This window comes from Theobroma umbraticum, unplaced genomic scaffold (genome assembly GCF_002168275.2).
Source record: "Theobroma umbraticum cultivar Fairchild unplaced genomic scaffold, ASM216827v3 scaffold_146.0, whole genome shotgun sequence".
Classification (NCBI taxonomy): Eukaryota; Viridiplantae; Streptophyta; class Magnoliopsida; order Malvales; family Malvaceae; genus Theobroma; species Theobroma umbraticum.
In genome coordinates, this window is record NW_018397265.1 from 6,817,665 (window position 1) to 6,832,755 (window position 15,091).

At 31.8% G+C, this 15,091-nt stretch overlaps 1 protein-coding gene across 2 annotated transcripts; it reads right to left on the bottom strand.

Moving 5' to 3' along the window:
* Positions 1-386: 386 nt before the first annotated feature.
* LOC110422475 (Transmembrane Fragile-X-F-associated protein) lies at positions 387-11,458 on the bottom strand. Of its 2 annotated transcripts, XM_021436411.2 has the most exons (15): positions 10,935-11,458; positions 9,091-9,647; positions 8,508-8,598; positions 8,268-8,352; positions 7,973-8,057; positions 6,332-6,401; positions 5,683-5,752; positions 4,162-4,207; positions 3,769-4,018; positions 3,487-3,692; positions 3,314-3,388; positions 1,750-1,819; positions 1,447-1,527; positions 946-1,025; positions 387-809 (listed from the first exon to the last, which is right to left on the bottom strand). In XM_021436411.2, the coding sequence occupies exons 3-15, from the start codon at positions 8,574-8,576 to the stop codon at positions 731-733; spliced, it is 1,266 nt and encodes a 421-aa protein (XP_021292086.1). In that variant the 5' UTR covers positions 8,577-8,598; positions 9,091-9,647; positions 10,935-11,458; the 3' UTR covers positions 387-730. The 2 variants fall into 2 exon arrangements, with proteins under 2 accessions (XP_021292086.1, XP_021292085.1); XM_021436410.2 differs by lacking the exon at positions 9,091-9,647 and having other exon boundaries at positions 10,935-11,452.
* Positions 11,459-15,091: the final 3,633 nt, after the last annotated feature.

Here is a 15,091-nt window from a genome sequence, read left to right on the forward strand (position 1 = left end):
AATCGCATAACAGAATGGTTAATAAATAGTTAAATTGTTTTCTAATTACATTCATTAAGCAAGGAAGCTATTAAGTGATATTTTCACGTTGTAAGTTGTTAAGGATTATTGTGAACAATATTTTTCAATCATCATAACAATATTTTGTTTATTTAATGAGATGGTATGCTTGGGTTTTTTTCCTTTAAATTTGTATTTTAAATTTTCTTGAATATTAAATATTTTAAATTTTATGTTAAACTTTTCTTAAAATATTTGTATTTTTAATGGTGCTTATTTAGTAAAAAAGCCCAATAAAACAAATTTTCTAACCCATTGTTTAACTGCATGCAAAAAGTCACTTGCACAAGAACCAACAAAAGGAATAAAATGAACATACCAGGGAGTAGAACTAACACCACAGTTTTAAAATAAAAGAAAAAAAGGATTGAAACATGTCATTCTGTACTATCAATGCCAGCTAACAAGCAAGCAAAATCTTACAAGCCCATGTCACAAGATCATTTCTATGATGAAATTATATTTACATTTTCTAAAGTTAAAAGAATAAGGGGGAAAATCTTGTTGTAATTATAGCATGTGCATTCCTATATTTCTATACTAGCTTATGTCATTTCAAACAGGCAACACCCTCCACTGTGAAAACTTTATAAAAACATCTGACCTGTCTAAAGTTATTTGATCTTCACCGCACACTCCCATTTATACAGCAAAGTTGCCAAGTTAGAAGTTAAACATCATATACAGGTAAACGTTCCTCAATGCAGACACGACAGATTGGGCATTTCCTACACTTCTCGCAGCAGGTACTGCAATGCAAAGGTACCGATAAGCACAACATCAGACGATTAAAGAAAATGTAAACATTAAGGTGCAAAAAGGATTAAACTCCATTTGGATACATTCTGAAAACGCAATGGCATCAAAGGAATGACCATATTATACCTGCAAAGAATACGATGCCTACAGGGGAGCAAAACCACACTAATTTCTCTCTCAAAGCAAACCCTACATAAGACTTTCTCCTGTACAACACATCAAGAACATGCACAAATCAGCAGTGCAGAAAAGAACATATCTCAGTCCGGTTTCATTAGGCTTACAATGCAGGATTTGACAATTAACACAGGCATCATCATCCACAATATTGACAATGCTAGAAACTCCCTAACATTACCAACCTAACCAAGCGAAGTTAAGAAATATTATAGCGTGTTCTTATAAACAAATGACAGAAAAATCGCTGGCATCGTTAACATATATATATATAGAAAGAGACAGTGAAACAAGCCTGGAAGAACAAGGAGATTTCAAGCATTAGTACTTTCAAATACCAATGGACATCTCTATGATGAAATATGACTAAAAATAGCCACTGAAAACACAGAACTTACTGAATTAACTATTTCACAGTACAAAGCCACAAAGGTAAAGTTGAATTATTACATTTTGAAGTCTTTCATACTCCTGCTGGCTAAATTTTGTTATTTCTGTTTGCTCACCAAGAGCTGCCTGAAGCCTCCATACCTGAGATGAAATAAACTATATTAAAATATGCACCAGCAGAAGCAGAATCTCTAACATTGATGGACATTCTGGTATATCACACTAAAACAATTTCAAAAGTATCACTCTAACATCACATGAAAGAGAAGAGAAACATGTCATGAAATATAGTACAAAGTACAAGCACAGAGATGCAGTAACCCAGTTAAAAACAAAAAGGAGTTGTATGCGAACTATAATCACCTCCTCAGCTAAATCCTTTTTAGGCATTTTCTTAACTATCTCAGGTGGATAACCAGAGAAGGTATTATACCTGCATGGAGCAGTAAAATGAAAGAGGTTAGAGAAAAAGGTAGTGAGAATGCCAAAGGAGTAATCAGACTCTATGATTAGTTAAAAGTGGGATAAAACATTAACATCATTGAAAGCCACTAATATGAATTTTGCCATGCCATGAATTTACGCGATCAGCACCATTCTCTTACGCTTTTTTCTTGAGCTTTTCGTTTCTTTAAATCTTAACCTTGTTTTACAACTTCCACCACCACCCAAAAAAATAACAAAATCAAATAAAACCCAAATGTACCTATGCGGTTCCTTTGTCATCTTTCAGTCCTCAATAAAGGTGCAAAATTCACTCATATAGAGTCTCCCCCTCACCCCCCCCCCCCCCCCCCCCCCCCCCCCCCCCCCCCCCCCCCCCCCCCCCCCCCCCCCCCCCCCCCCCCAAAAAAAAAAAAAAGTCAAATCAAACCATGCATGTGATGCATTTGGTTTGGTTTTTATTCAATTGGGTTCGGCAATGTCAAAAAGACCAGAGACTTTGAATCAACTTCAGACATTGCTATTGAAACACGAATTTGTTCAACAACTGAATTGAAAATATCACCAATTTAAATGCTTATTCTATTTTGTTAAGATTTAAAATTGCTTCTTAAGTCCAGATACGTAATCAGATAAAAATTCTTTAACCATTTTAAAAGCTTGAAACACAAATAATTATACCTAGTATCGGTTCTATTCGATTTTATTTGATTTTGACTTTTGTTAATAAAAACCCAAAGTACTCCAATCAAAGAGAATTGAAGTTATTACTAACTTAAATGCATTCTCCATCTTTAATAAGATTCAAAAATGCATTTTTAAACCCCATAGGCAAAAATAAAGTCATCACAAAGTTAAAGGCCTTTCAAAAACCCATAACCTAATTACAATAGCTGGGAAAATTCAATCTAGTCTAATATGTGTCTGAGATGGTTTTAAATTTCTAAATCTGAGCTGAACACTTCAATCTTATTCAACTTTATCAAAACCAAACTCAAATATACTCCTAAGTACCACCCATACCAGCACCTATTTGACCACGTTAAAATGGTTTGATAAATGGATAACCACTTTAAGGGAGCATAAATAGTTTGGATATCAGTTGATAAAAGTCTTAACCAAAATAAAGTCCATTTACAAATAGACATGCATTACCTTGCAATCCTGGCTTTGAAAATCTTGAGTAATGACATTCTAACTCGTATGGAGTAAAAAAAAATATTGATAAGTTATATGGTAACTATTCACCTAAGCAGTTACTCTACATCTATCAAATTTCAGCTGTCCATCTTTCTTTATAGAGATAACTCAAAAGTTTTATCCTCTTTCCTTTTTTAAACACCAAAACTCTTACATTTTCTGTGCTCCATTTTTATTTTTTACAATATTTTTAGTATCTTTTCAGCATTAAAGAAATTAATATCAATATAATCAAACTTTTTATTATCTGTAAAAGATGGAAAGAAACTAAAACTATACTAACCCAGAAGCCCCATCATGGTAAAGTCGGGCCTGTTCCTCTCTACTTCCTTCATCAATTGACCACCAACCCAATAACCTGATTTTACACAGACAGAATTAGCTGTGGCAATCCATGAACTGCACAATCTAGCCCAATAAAACTGTCTGCCAATTTGGAAACCAAATAGTCAGTACCTAGAGCCATGGTGCAAGAATCCCAAGCAATCATGCGCTCTTGATGAAAATCTGAAGTATAATCCTGTGCCAGCCCCACTCCGTAGTAAAAGTACAATTTTCTCTATTAACCTTGATGCAGAAAATAGAACACCAGCACCATGCAATAGGAAAAGAGGAGAGAACAAAATTGGAAGTGGTATATGTCTAGCACCAGCAGGTGTTCCCTGAAATTGGTAACAACCATAGATTTGTCGATAAATATATCCCAACCATAGCCAATACCACCAATAATGCACATACCTCTAAACGCATGCAGAGGAGGACTTGAAAACCAATTATTGGAATTTTCATAATGTGACCACCGATGTCTTGCAGACCACAGATTGTATCCTGCTGCTGATCTTCCTCTGGAGTAACTACTAATCCACCGTTCCAGTCAAGATATCTGAATGTTGTGGTAGATGGACCAGCTTCTCTTGCAGGAGAGTTTCTATGAATTACTGGATTAGACCACTTTGTACAGACAAGAAAAGCAAAGCTCTCAGCAATACTGCATGAAAAAATGAGATAGCATTCACCACCCTTTTCTAGTCACCCAAGCTCAAGCAGACTATCATGGTGCTATTTCCAGGAACCCCTGCTAAATAATACTCAAAAAACAAATCAATGATATTAAAAGTAGCGAAGCTGTACCCAAAATTTATAAACAAGTCCCACCAGCCAAGAGCACCTACATCACCTGCAATATTCGTAGAGGAATAGCTCAAACAGTAATCACTGAGAAGAAATTTTAACCCAAAAAAAAAAAAGTTAGATCAATCAATTTATGGCCTCAAAAAGTGCTGCAAACTACCAAGTCTAGTAACTAATTTTTAATGGTCATTAACAAAATATTAGTGGAAAAAAAGGGAATCAAAACACCTATGTACTTAGATTAATCAAATTATGGTGCTTAAGAAATGATGCAGATTCTGGAACACAATTCCAGTACCTAACTTTCCAGATTTTCTGTGTGCGTGGACACAAGTGCAAGCACAAAGCAGCATGCACATAAGCTCATGCATGTGTGTGATAAGAGAGATAAGATGTACAAAAGTAGATTTTACCACATAAATCTGAAATAAACCAACCACAAACATACTAAAATATGCAGATTGCCCAAGAAAACAGGATGCACTATATGAATCTCTTTGCACATAATTTAAAGCAAAATACTTACTATTTCTATTTTCCCCTTAGGACCTTCCTACCTCCCCCACACCCTTCTTCATTCTTTCACTCTCTCATGAAGGCCAGAACTTCATAGCTTTTTTGAAAATTAAAGAAAGGCAGCAGTTCTGGCTAGAGAAACGTCACAATAAAAATAATAATTGCAAATCAAGGATCAGTCCACAAGGAAGAACACCGTTCTTTATGGATAGTGTGCTTTATCATTTTATTGATATCATACAGAGCCAACTACCCCGTGCCAACACTGCCTTAATAGGATATTTAGGGATGGTGATTTGACAAAGATGCCACTCTAAATACTTGACCTATTACAGTTAATACTCCCAACCAAAGACCTTTATCATTGCACCACGTGATTATTCATTTGCTTATGCACCAATAAACAAATACAATAAGTTTAAATGCTAAGGAATCACTAAGCACACTAACCCTAGTGACAGAGACATCAAAACCTTCAAAAGATTATAATAATAATAACGGACTAAATGACTCCTGTGAAAACACCACATACAAGCTTTACATGAAAATATCAAGATTAACAGCTTCTGGATCTGCAAAACAGAAAAATGATCTCATGTAACAGATTGCCTTACAGCACTGAGAACTTCATTTGGTCTCAAGCAAGAATACACTGTCCAACCTATGAAGAGTAAGGACATTCAAGCTTCTGAAATCTCCAGGACTAAAATGCTGTTATTTTTGTTCTCTATTATATAAAGTTACAAACTACACAGTTCACTCCAATTTATCAAGTAGCATTCGTTAGCCACATGCTTTACCAATCCATATACCTTAAAGTATCAGAAAATGGTACTTCGTAATTTGTCACTATGCCTATACAAGAGTGATATGTTTCACTGGAATGATATAGATAACAGGATCAAGAAACTAGAACATAAAGCTTATGTAGACAAGAATAATATGCCTCAGTTTGTGTGCTACTCCTCATAATGGTAGTAACGTTAACGGGAGTTAAGAAATTACCACATAACTTCAGAATAGTGAAGACTGTAGCAGCAACAAAGAAGACCATAGAAATTGCAACCCAGAAGTGCTACAAATCATCAATAGGGAGCTTATTATAGTCAATTTTATATTACTTGACAGGCTTACATCCCAAATAACAGAATATATTTTATCAAAAACCAAGTTTCTCAATAATGCTCAACATGTTTACCGTGACACCTAAACGCAAAATAGTTGCCACACATCAACAATCATATGCTTATTCTAACTCTTGGTTTCTTGGAGACGTGAAGAATAAAAACAATACAAAGCACTAAAGGGCTACATCTAATCTTATACAAAATTCATACACTCAATTCATTTACAACCATTTTAGCATTCCACATCATAGCCTTTTATAGTTTTTATTGGTTGTCTGCATGATATATTAATAAAAACAAGGAGAAAATAACTAAAAAATAATGAAGTAGAATAACAGTGCTATTTGATCCATTTTCGTCCATGAAAAAGCTCAGATCTGAATGCTATGAGTAAATAGAAAGTTCTTAAGGGTAAAACCCACAAGCTCAAATATTTGAATAGAATCTTCATATTTTAAATCTGCATTATCTTAGAGTAATTAATATGTAACTGGATTGCCAAATTTGCTAAGGTCAATAAAACTTACAGGTAGTGTCTCCCATATTGCTTCATCACTAATGCTTTCATCATCTCCTGGCATCAGAGCCCTGCACATTCTGAGGAAGAAAATGACATCAATCACTACGATGAAAGCATAATGGATAATTAGGTTCTGAGAAAACTGAATTACCAGAAAACAGGGGAAGAAAAGATGTGCTTAAAATTTTAATATTTAATACTGACAGTAATTATCCTAATCCAAATTCTAGTATGCAGCTCTATGCTAAGAAGCATAACAAAGAGAAGGAGACAATAGCAAATCTAATATCAACCAAAATATTTCCACAGCACATACCTAAAACATTACCTGCTCCATTTGCACCCCCTTGTTACCAAAAAGGCGAAAAGATGATAATTTCCATAAAATATGAAGTACTTAGCTATTGTTCGTTCAAAACAGAAGTCATGAAGCCACCAGAAACTCATGGTTGTCTAGCTTTTAATTTTTTTTCTAAAATATAATGCTCTCAGTCTAGCAGGGATTGCCACAACTCAGTTCAGCTGGCTTCATCCCCTAATGATCGTATTACACTAACTTTTTTGTCCCTAGTTAAAAGTAAAACCAGGTAATGACAAAGAATGATGAAAGCTGAGATGCCTAAAATAAACAGTCAAATAGTTAATCTTCTTTCTTATACAACTCTCAGGAAAATTATCAACCATTCATTGCTATTACTAGCTAGTTTCTAGCTTGGCTATCATACTCCCAGGCTGACTAACAAGATAAAGTCTGTCAGATGTTATGAATGAAGCAAATTCTTATTCTTTAACATGAATCTATATACTTTTATACATAGTTTATTTTCTTCAAAAAGTTTACATTAGAAGTCTCCATCTTGCCTAAGGCTTTTTGCCTTTCGAAGCTACTGACTAATTGAGCTCATGCAATAGTTCATTTTCTTTACTTTGAAAAGTTTATAGTAAAAGTCGCCATCTTGTATGCCCAAGGCTTTTTGCCTAAGCTACTTACTAATTGAACTAATGCAATAAAGAGGAGGGGCACATGACACAGCATTTTAACAGCCACTTAGTGCCATGATTTTTATACATAATAAGGTAAAGACGAATGCAGATATCTGCCTATGTCGTGTGAGATGATACTGCTATTCTTCTCAGCCTTTAACACTTGTCATCGGTCCCTGAATAAAACCAAAGAGTTATACAATAAAGACTTGGAACCCAAGTCTTCCCTTCTTAACATACAATCGAGTTTTGATATAAACAAGTCTAAAAACACTGAGAATGCCATTAAACATTGTTCCTCAATAAGTGAGTGAAGCCACATATTGGTTAAATCCTAAATGCCCAAATCAACCCTTGATGAGGACAGACCACATTCCAAAATCACAGATTGGTACCAATCTGCTACAAGTTCAGAAATAGAGAACACTTGGAATTAGCATACAAAGATGCTGAGGTCAACTGATTCCCTACATCAATTTATCAGAGCCTCATATAGTTCCATAATAACGATGAGAAAACGCATGAGAAAGAGTTAACGAGCAATAATCTTCAGTTAAGTGAGTAAAGGCATGACCAGAATTGAGATCTCTCTGATGATGGGACTAGTGCATGATTTTAACAGACTATGGATGAAAAGTTCAATAAATCTTTTAAATTAAAGTACCTGAAATTGTCAATTAAAATAATTATTTCAAACGCCAACAATGGAAGAAAGACAATCTTCAAGTTTACAGCAGGAAAACCGTGAACTGTAACAAAAGAATCAATGATGTTGGTGAGCAAAACCCATCAAAGAAGAATGGAAACACTGCAATAATTTAAAGTTTACCTCACCTATGACTACAGTATTCAAAATTTGACATATTGATCATAGAAATAAATTAACCTTACTAAGATAGATGATAAACATTCAAACCCCAGTAACATGAAAAACAGAAAAGAAAGTGTTGGCTCCATACCATTTACACTCTCAAGATATATACAAAGAAGCAGCTCAAATGCTATAAGTAGTGGTGTCGCAACAATGGCATGACATGGTGCCCACTATCCAAGCAAAAAAGAAAAAAACCAATAGTTATGATCATAAAACTTGATTACGAATTTGAAACTTTCACATTCAGAAGAACCCAATAGAGAATTTATGGTTAGTCAAAGTTTTATTCAAGTAACATGAAGGTCATAGTAACGGACTGACATACCTGACGATTATGGGGGACTGAAGGAGCAGGTAATGAAAATCTTCCACGCGCAGCAACTCCATGAAACATCCAAAGTGGAAAAAATATTATCCTGCAATCCAAAGCCATTACATAAAGCAACTAAAACCTAAAATCAATAATGAAGACGACACAAAAAGACAAAAAACCATATGCCTAAGATTTCTCAGCATTTAAATCAAAACAACAGCAAATCAATCTACATATTCAAACAACTTATGTTTCCCTCCCTTCAAAATAAAAAACACAACTTGAACAAAATGGATCTATTTTCCTCACGAAAATTTTAGCTCTTTGCTCTTCAAGAGCAAAAAGGTAATGCAGAATAGATCCAAAACATTAAAAAGTGGAAATAAAAGAAGGATTAAAGAAAAAAAAGAGTCATTGAGACACTTAAAACATTCTGCTGAAGAGACAAGATTTTTAGCAGAATATGACAACCCTCAGCATTTCAGATTTTATTTGAGGAGGTGGCCACCCTGTGATTATATTACTCTTTCAACAGCAATAAAAGCCAATACCACATAAAACCTACAGCTTTATAGTCAAACAGCAAGAATCTCACTTCTTCAAGCTCTTCTTTGAATGGAAAAAAATCACCTAGCATCTCCAACACCCCCAGCCTCCAAGTCCTCATCATCTACATGCACAGTTGTGGTCAAGTCAAACTAGCTCCCACAACTGAACCCTCCTTGTATCTGATATCCACTCCATCAGAGCAAAAACTCACTAATCCATCTCGCCATCACCCACATCATATCCCTGGCACCCCCATATCCCTAGATTTCTTTCTCTATTGTCCAATCACAACAAAGGTACCCTCTTGAGCCATGAAATTCCCAAATATGTTAATAAGTTGGAAGAAAACCCGATAGTACTGAATGTCAAATCAGTTTTCAACAGCTAAAATTAAAAAGCTTGAATAAACAACTTATGAAGTTTACATGATTGAATTTGGATGGAATGGATACAATACTGAATTTCTTATAATCTATTTCTCTACATAGAAAACATGAGAGGAAGAACAGCTGCTTTTCTCCTTTGCTTGGATGATTAGTTGTTTGACATTCCAGAATTCGTAAACTTCACTCTCCTTTCTGATTTTGGAAGCAGTTTGAGCAACTGACATTCAAAACCGGGCCATATGAAATAAATTAGTCATTTAACTTTCAGATTTCAACAAGATCCTAACATGAACTTCAAACCATATTTTAGGAATAAAGAAAAGCCCTCCTGTCACACCTGAAGAGTGAGGATTTTTCTATTTAAAATACTGCTATTTAGAAGCTAATGGGTCCAACAAAAAATGCAAGCAGGTGCATGTCAGCCATTTTCTTCATTGATACTATGATAAAATATCTGGTTGTGCTATCCAATAAGTACTCAAAGACCAGCTGGTGTAAAAACTGGAAATGTTTTCATGCTATCTAACTTATTACATCGCACAGCTGAATGTCACCAAGAAAGTTTATAACAATATTCCTATTTTCCAATAATATGCAATTTCACTTCTCAGTCTTGTCCCGTAGTATGTTTTCACCACTTTTTTATTTCCAAAAGACCTACTTCACTCATTCTTCATTCTCACACAAAAACATTTAGTGTGTGGAGGAAATCCGGACTTCCTCCATCTTCGTGGTCCACAGGCTTTTCCTTTTCTCAAAGTGTCAAAGAACAACCACAGTACAAGTCCCTTTCCGCTAAAGTACTAGTGATAGATAAAATGAGCTTCAGGCAACTGTAAGTTTCCTTTGAAAATGAGCCGTAACTGTGTCCAGCAACTCCACTGAAAAACGATCCCAAAACTGTTCTAAGTTAAATTTTCTAGCATTTGTTTCCAAGTTTTATTGCTTTGGTTTTCAACATGAACCTTCAATTCCTTTGCTCCTTTGCTTTATGTCAAAGGTTTGCCATTAATTTCAGCTCTAATAACATAACAATATCAATCCAATGCACCCAAATACATATTGTAAAAGAAAACTTCATATTCTTCAAAAATAATATTGTTTGCAAAAACATTCATTTATCAAAACTATAGTACAAATCCATCAATTTTTAGTCACCAAAAAATCATATCCGGTGACAATATTTTCCCTTTCTACTGAACTTGTACAAGGAATAAACTTTGCAAGCAAAAACATATTCTCTCCTCAATAATATTAAAATTTTAAAAAAAATAAAGCTTTATCCTCAGCAACAGCAAGCGCTTCCTAAATAATCACCAAAACTTCCATTAATCCAAACAGAACCCAAAAAAAAAAAAATTAAATACAACCTTTAATTTTGAAAAGAAAAACGTTCTATTTCAGCAGCGAATTCAAGAAAAATCAAATTGAAACCCAAACATGCAAAAACAAATAAAACAAATTTACATATGAGTGAGAGAGAGAGAGAGAGAAATAAACCGACCACCAAGAGTAAGAAACGACATGATCAAGCTTAAGCAGAAGCAAAAGCGTGAAACAGAAAAGAAGGCTATGCGCTACCAAAGCCTGCACCGACTTCAACACTCTCCTCCAACTCATCTTCTTCTTCTTCTTCTTCTTCAAATTTCCAAAACAACAAACTCGGATTAACTCATACACAGAAGAAAGCGCAGCCCTAAATTTTCACTAAAACAGTCTTCCCTTCCCCTCCCCGTCCTCCTCCTCCTTTTCTTCCTGTAGATTCTCTTTGGGTTTTAACTAATTGGAATCTTTAGTTGCAAGGGAAAAGGAAAAGATTTTCTCTTCGGAGATTTCAGTGGGCGCCAATAACCCATTCACTACCTCCCCTTTCCTCTCTCTCTCTCTCTCTCTCTCTCTCTCTCTCTTCCGTTTGGATTTTTCTCTTTTTTTTTCTTTTTTTTCCAATTAATGAATAAAAAACAAAACGCATTTACTCTCAAATCCCTCTGTTCTCTTCCTTTCTTCTTCGCTTTCACGCCGAAGCAACGCATCAAAATCACTGTTAATTTTTTAATTACCAAAATACCCTAAAACATGTACAAATACATTAGTTTTAAATCGAGAATATTTTGACAACTTTATTAAATAAAATTAACAACTTAACTCCCTCGAGAATAATAATTATTCATAAAATATTAATTAAAAAAAAATCATAAAGTGTTTTGTAAAAAAATTTGAAATTATAAAAAGTATCAGTGAAATTTACTCTGAATTACCAAACTGTATTAACAAAAATAAAATGAACAATTTTCTTTTGGTTTATCAGATTTGAAACTCATAATATTATATAAAATGCTTTAATTATTATGAAAATAAAATATCTTTTTTGTGTATTATTTTATTAGCGACCAACCTTGTTCGTAACAAAGTTCTATTTAATACTAAAGAAAAACGTTAATAATTAAATATTTTATTTTTTAATGTATATTTTGTGTTTCCGCTGATCTACTGCCTTTCTTTTGTCCTGTACTAACCTTTTTCTTCTTAAGAATGTCACCTATTTTGTTTTTAATTGCTATGTTAAAAGTACAAGATTAATTTTGAGTAAATTTATTTAAAATAATGATTAATTAATAAAGAATGTGCGGTCCAACATGTCTCAATCAATTCATACTGACAAGCATTATCAAATATTCGTGGATAATTTATATGCTTTGCAAATTACAATTAAAAATTAGGTATAAAGACAGATAACATCAAAATCGTATTCCTAAAAAGATCGTACTTTAATATTTTATAAAATTTGAAAAATTTTAAAAGAAAAGAGGACAATCATATCTTAGATCAGTATTTTTCTTAAAAGAGATAATTATCCTTAGGTCATAATTAAATTATTGTAACAAATTTTTATTTTATTTTAAAAGAAGATGTAATATTTTAAATAATTTTTAAATATTAAAATTTTTAAATAAATTATTTTATTATATTTAATTAAATTTTTATATTTTTATTTTGAATCAAATAGATTCACATAACTAACTTTGATTAATGGACATTAGTCAAAATATTATTAATCATTTTTATGTTACATGATGTTATTACAGGAAATAAAAATGTAACGTAATTATATGATTATGTTATATTATCATCTATTATGATATATTAATATCATATTAACATCACATGACATTAAATAATAAAATATATTATGATTAATAATAATATGTCAATTATTAATTTTATAATTTTATTTGATTTAAAATAAAAATATAAAAATTTAATTAAATATAATATAAAAATAAAATTATATTTTTATTTTTATTTTTTCGTTAAACTGGATTTCCATATAATTTTAAAAAATTAGCAAAACAGTCAAAGGACGGCCCAAAAGAAAGGACAAGTAGTACTACTTTCACGAACCTCTCCAAAAATAGATTCGGAAGCCTGGTTATCAAAAGCTAAAATGTCTTAATCACCGTTGATCAATCCTTTCTTAATTAAATTAATAAGATTAATTTACACGCGCACAAACGACACGTATTTACGAAAATACCCCATGAAAACGACACGTTGGAAAAGCGACGTGTCCTTGTTGTTTCGGTTATTATAGTTGCAATTTCTGAATCGCAATTTCTGAATACAAAACAAAAACCCATCCGCTGACAAGCCTAGTCAAGCGGGTGTTTTAGGAAGGTGCAATGGGGTTGCAGCAGCTGTCTTTTCCTCGACCACGTGGCGTGATGTGACTGGTTATTTACAGTTAACAATAACAGGTTTGTCAGGGGAGTTTGGTTCGTGTCGGGTGTCGTAAAATCCAAAGCCCGACAGAGGGATTTTATCGGGTGGTATGCAATTACTTTACATTTTTCCTTCCTTTTATGGTGAAATAGTTTTTCTTTTTTTTTTCAATAAACATTTTACACCAATTATTTTTTTTGCACAAAAAATATATTTTATTTATATAGATAAAACATAAATAATATGTATAATTAAGAAAAAATAGATTATAAATAGTAAAAAAATTAATAAAACATAATCTTTGTTTTGGTCAATGAGGGAATCATAACTTTATCTTATATAAAATAATATATATTCAATAAAAAATTTAAAATGATGAGTTTTAGGTTATTTATAATGTGTAAAATATATAATAAATATAAATTTGAAGAAAATAATATTTTATTTTTGGATGTAAAATAGGGCATTTAAGACAACTTAGGGGCTATTTGATAAAATAATATATTTATAAAATTGTTTGATATACTATTTAAAAACAAGTACTAAACATACTTTTAGTTGCATCTCTTATTAAATAAATATATGAATTTATTAGAATTTACATTAAAAAATTAAAAAATAAAAAGAGAAAAGAATGCAAAATTAATGTAATTAAATACTTAAAACTTTCAATATTTTTTAATTAAAAATATTATGATAAGTAATTTTTCCCACCAAAAAAACATAATCACTCCATTTGGCAATCAAGGATTGGTGATCAAAAGCCATTGGGACCCACTATTAATTATTATCAACATATTATCTGATTGGATTTATAATCTTCTGAATCATTGCAACAGCTGTACTTGTCCTGTTTAACAAAAATATCATGATCATTAATTTCAGTTTGTAGTTATCATTTGACGTAAGATATTTTCATGTTATTTTCATCATTTTGGCATTTTCTCCATTCCTCTCCAGAGTTTCTTCTTATATTATTATTTCTTAATAATTGTTTTAATGGGTATGCATATCAATATGCAATGAATTTGTATATTTTCAATATGGAAAAAAATACTACTAAGTTCGGAAAAAAAAATCAATCGAGAGGATTATATTTTAATTTGTACATAAAATATCGTTGATAGTTATATACTGGATTTTTTTTAGATATAATTAAAAAATTAATAATAAAATGTATAGCTAATATATTTAATTAAATAAATACTTAAAAATAAATTGTAAAAGATTAAAATGGAATCATTTCTAAACATTATATATTATATGTGGAGGAATTATGTGTTCTGATTTTTTTTTTTTTCATTTTGGCTTCATAAGCTTCCAAGAAGATATTAAGTATTGGCTAATGGACAAAAATAATAAAGAAGAAAAACAATTGCCCATATCCAAATATATTAAAAAATATCAGTGCATTTGGAGATTTTTTTTTAATGAAATGTACACAGAAGATTGGGATGTTGAGAAATAGATTAATGGATGAATTTATTAATTTTAATTTTATTTAAAAATAATAAGAAGAAATTTAGAAAAATGAAATAGGCTGAACTTTTCTAAGTAAATTGAACCAACTTTACCGATTTCATTAATTATATTTTATTAATTAAGCAATTTTAACCAATTTTTCCATTACTACTAAAAGTTGTTTTTAGATAAAAAATAATAAAAAGAAATCTAAAAAGTTAAATACATTGAACCTTTTTTGTTAAATTGAATCAATTTAATCGATCTCTTTAATTAAATTAATTAAATTTTATTAATTAGTTTTTTTAGACTTGAGAAAAAAGAGATTTAAATATATATATTTTTTAAAAATTATATATCAATTAATAAATTAATTATTAAAATACATTATATCAGTTTTAATTAAAGACAAAAAAAAAATTCCCTTTCCCATTGGCAAACTAAGGAATAAATGCAAGGCCCCACACCTGAGAATCTGAG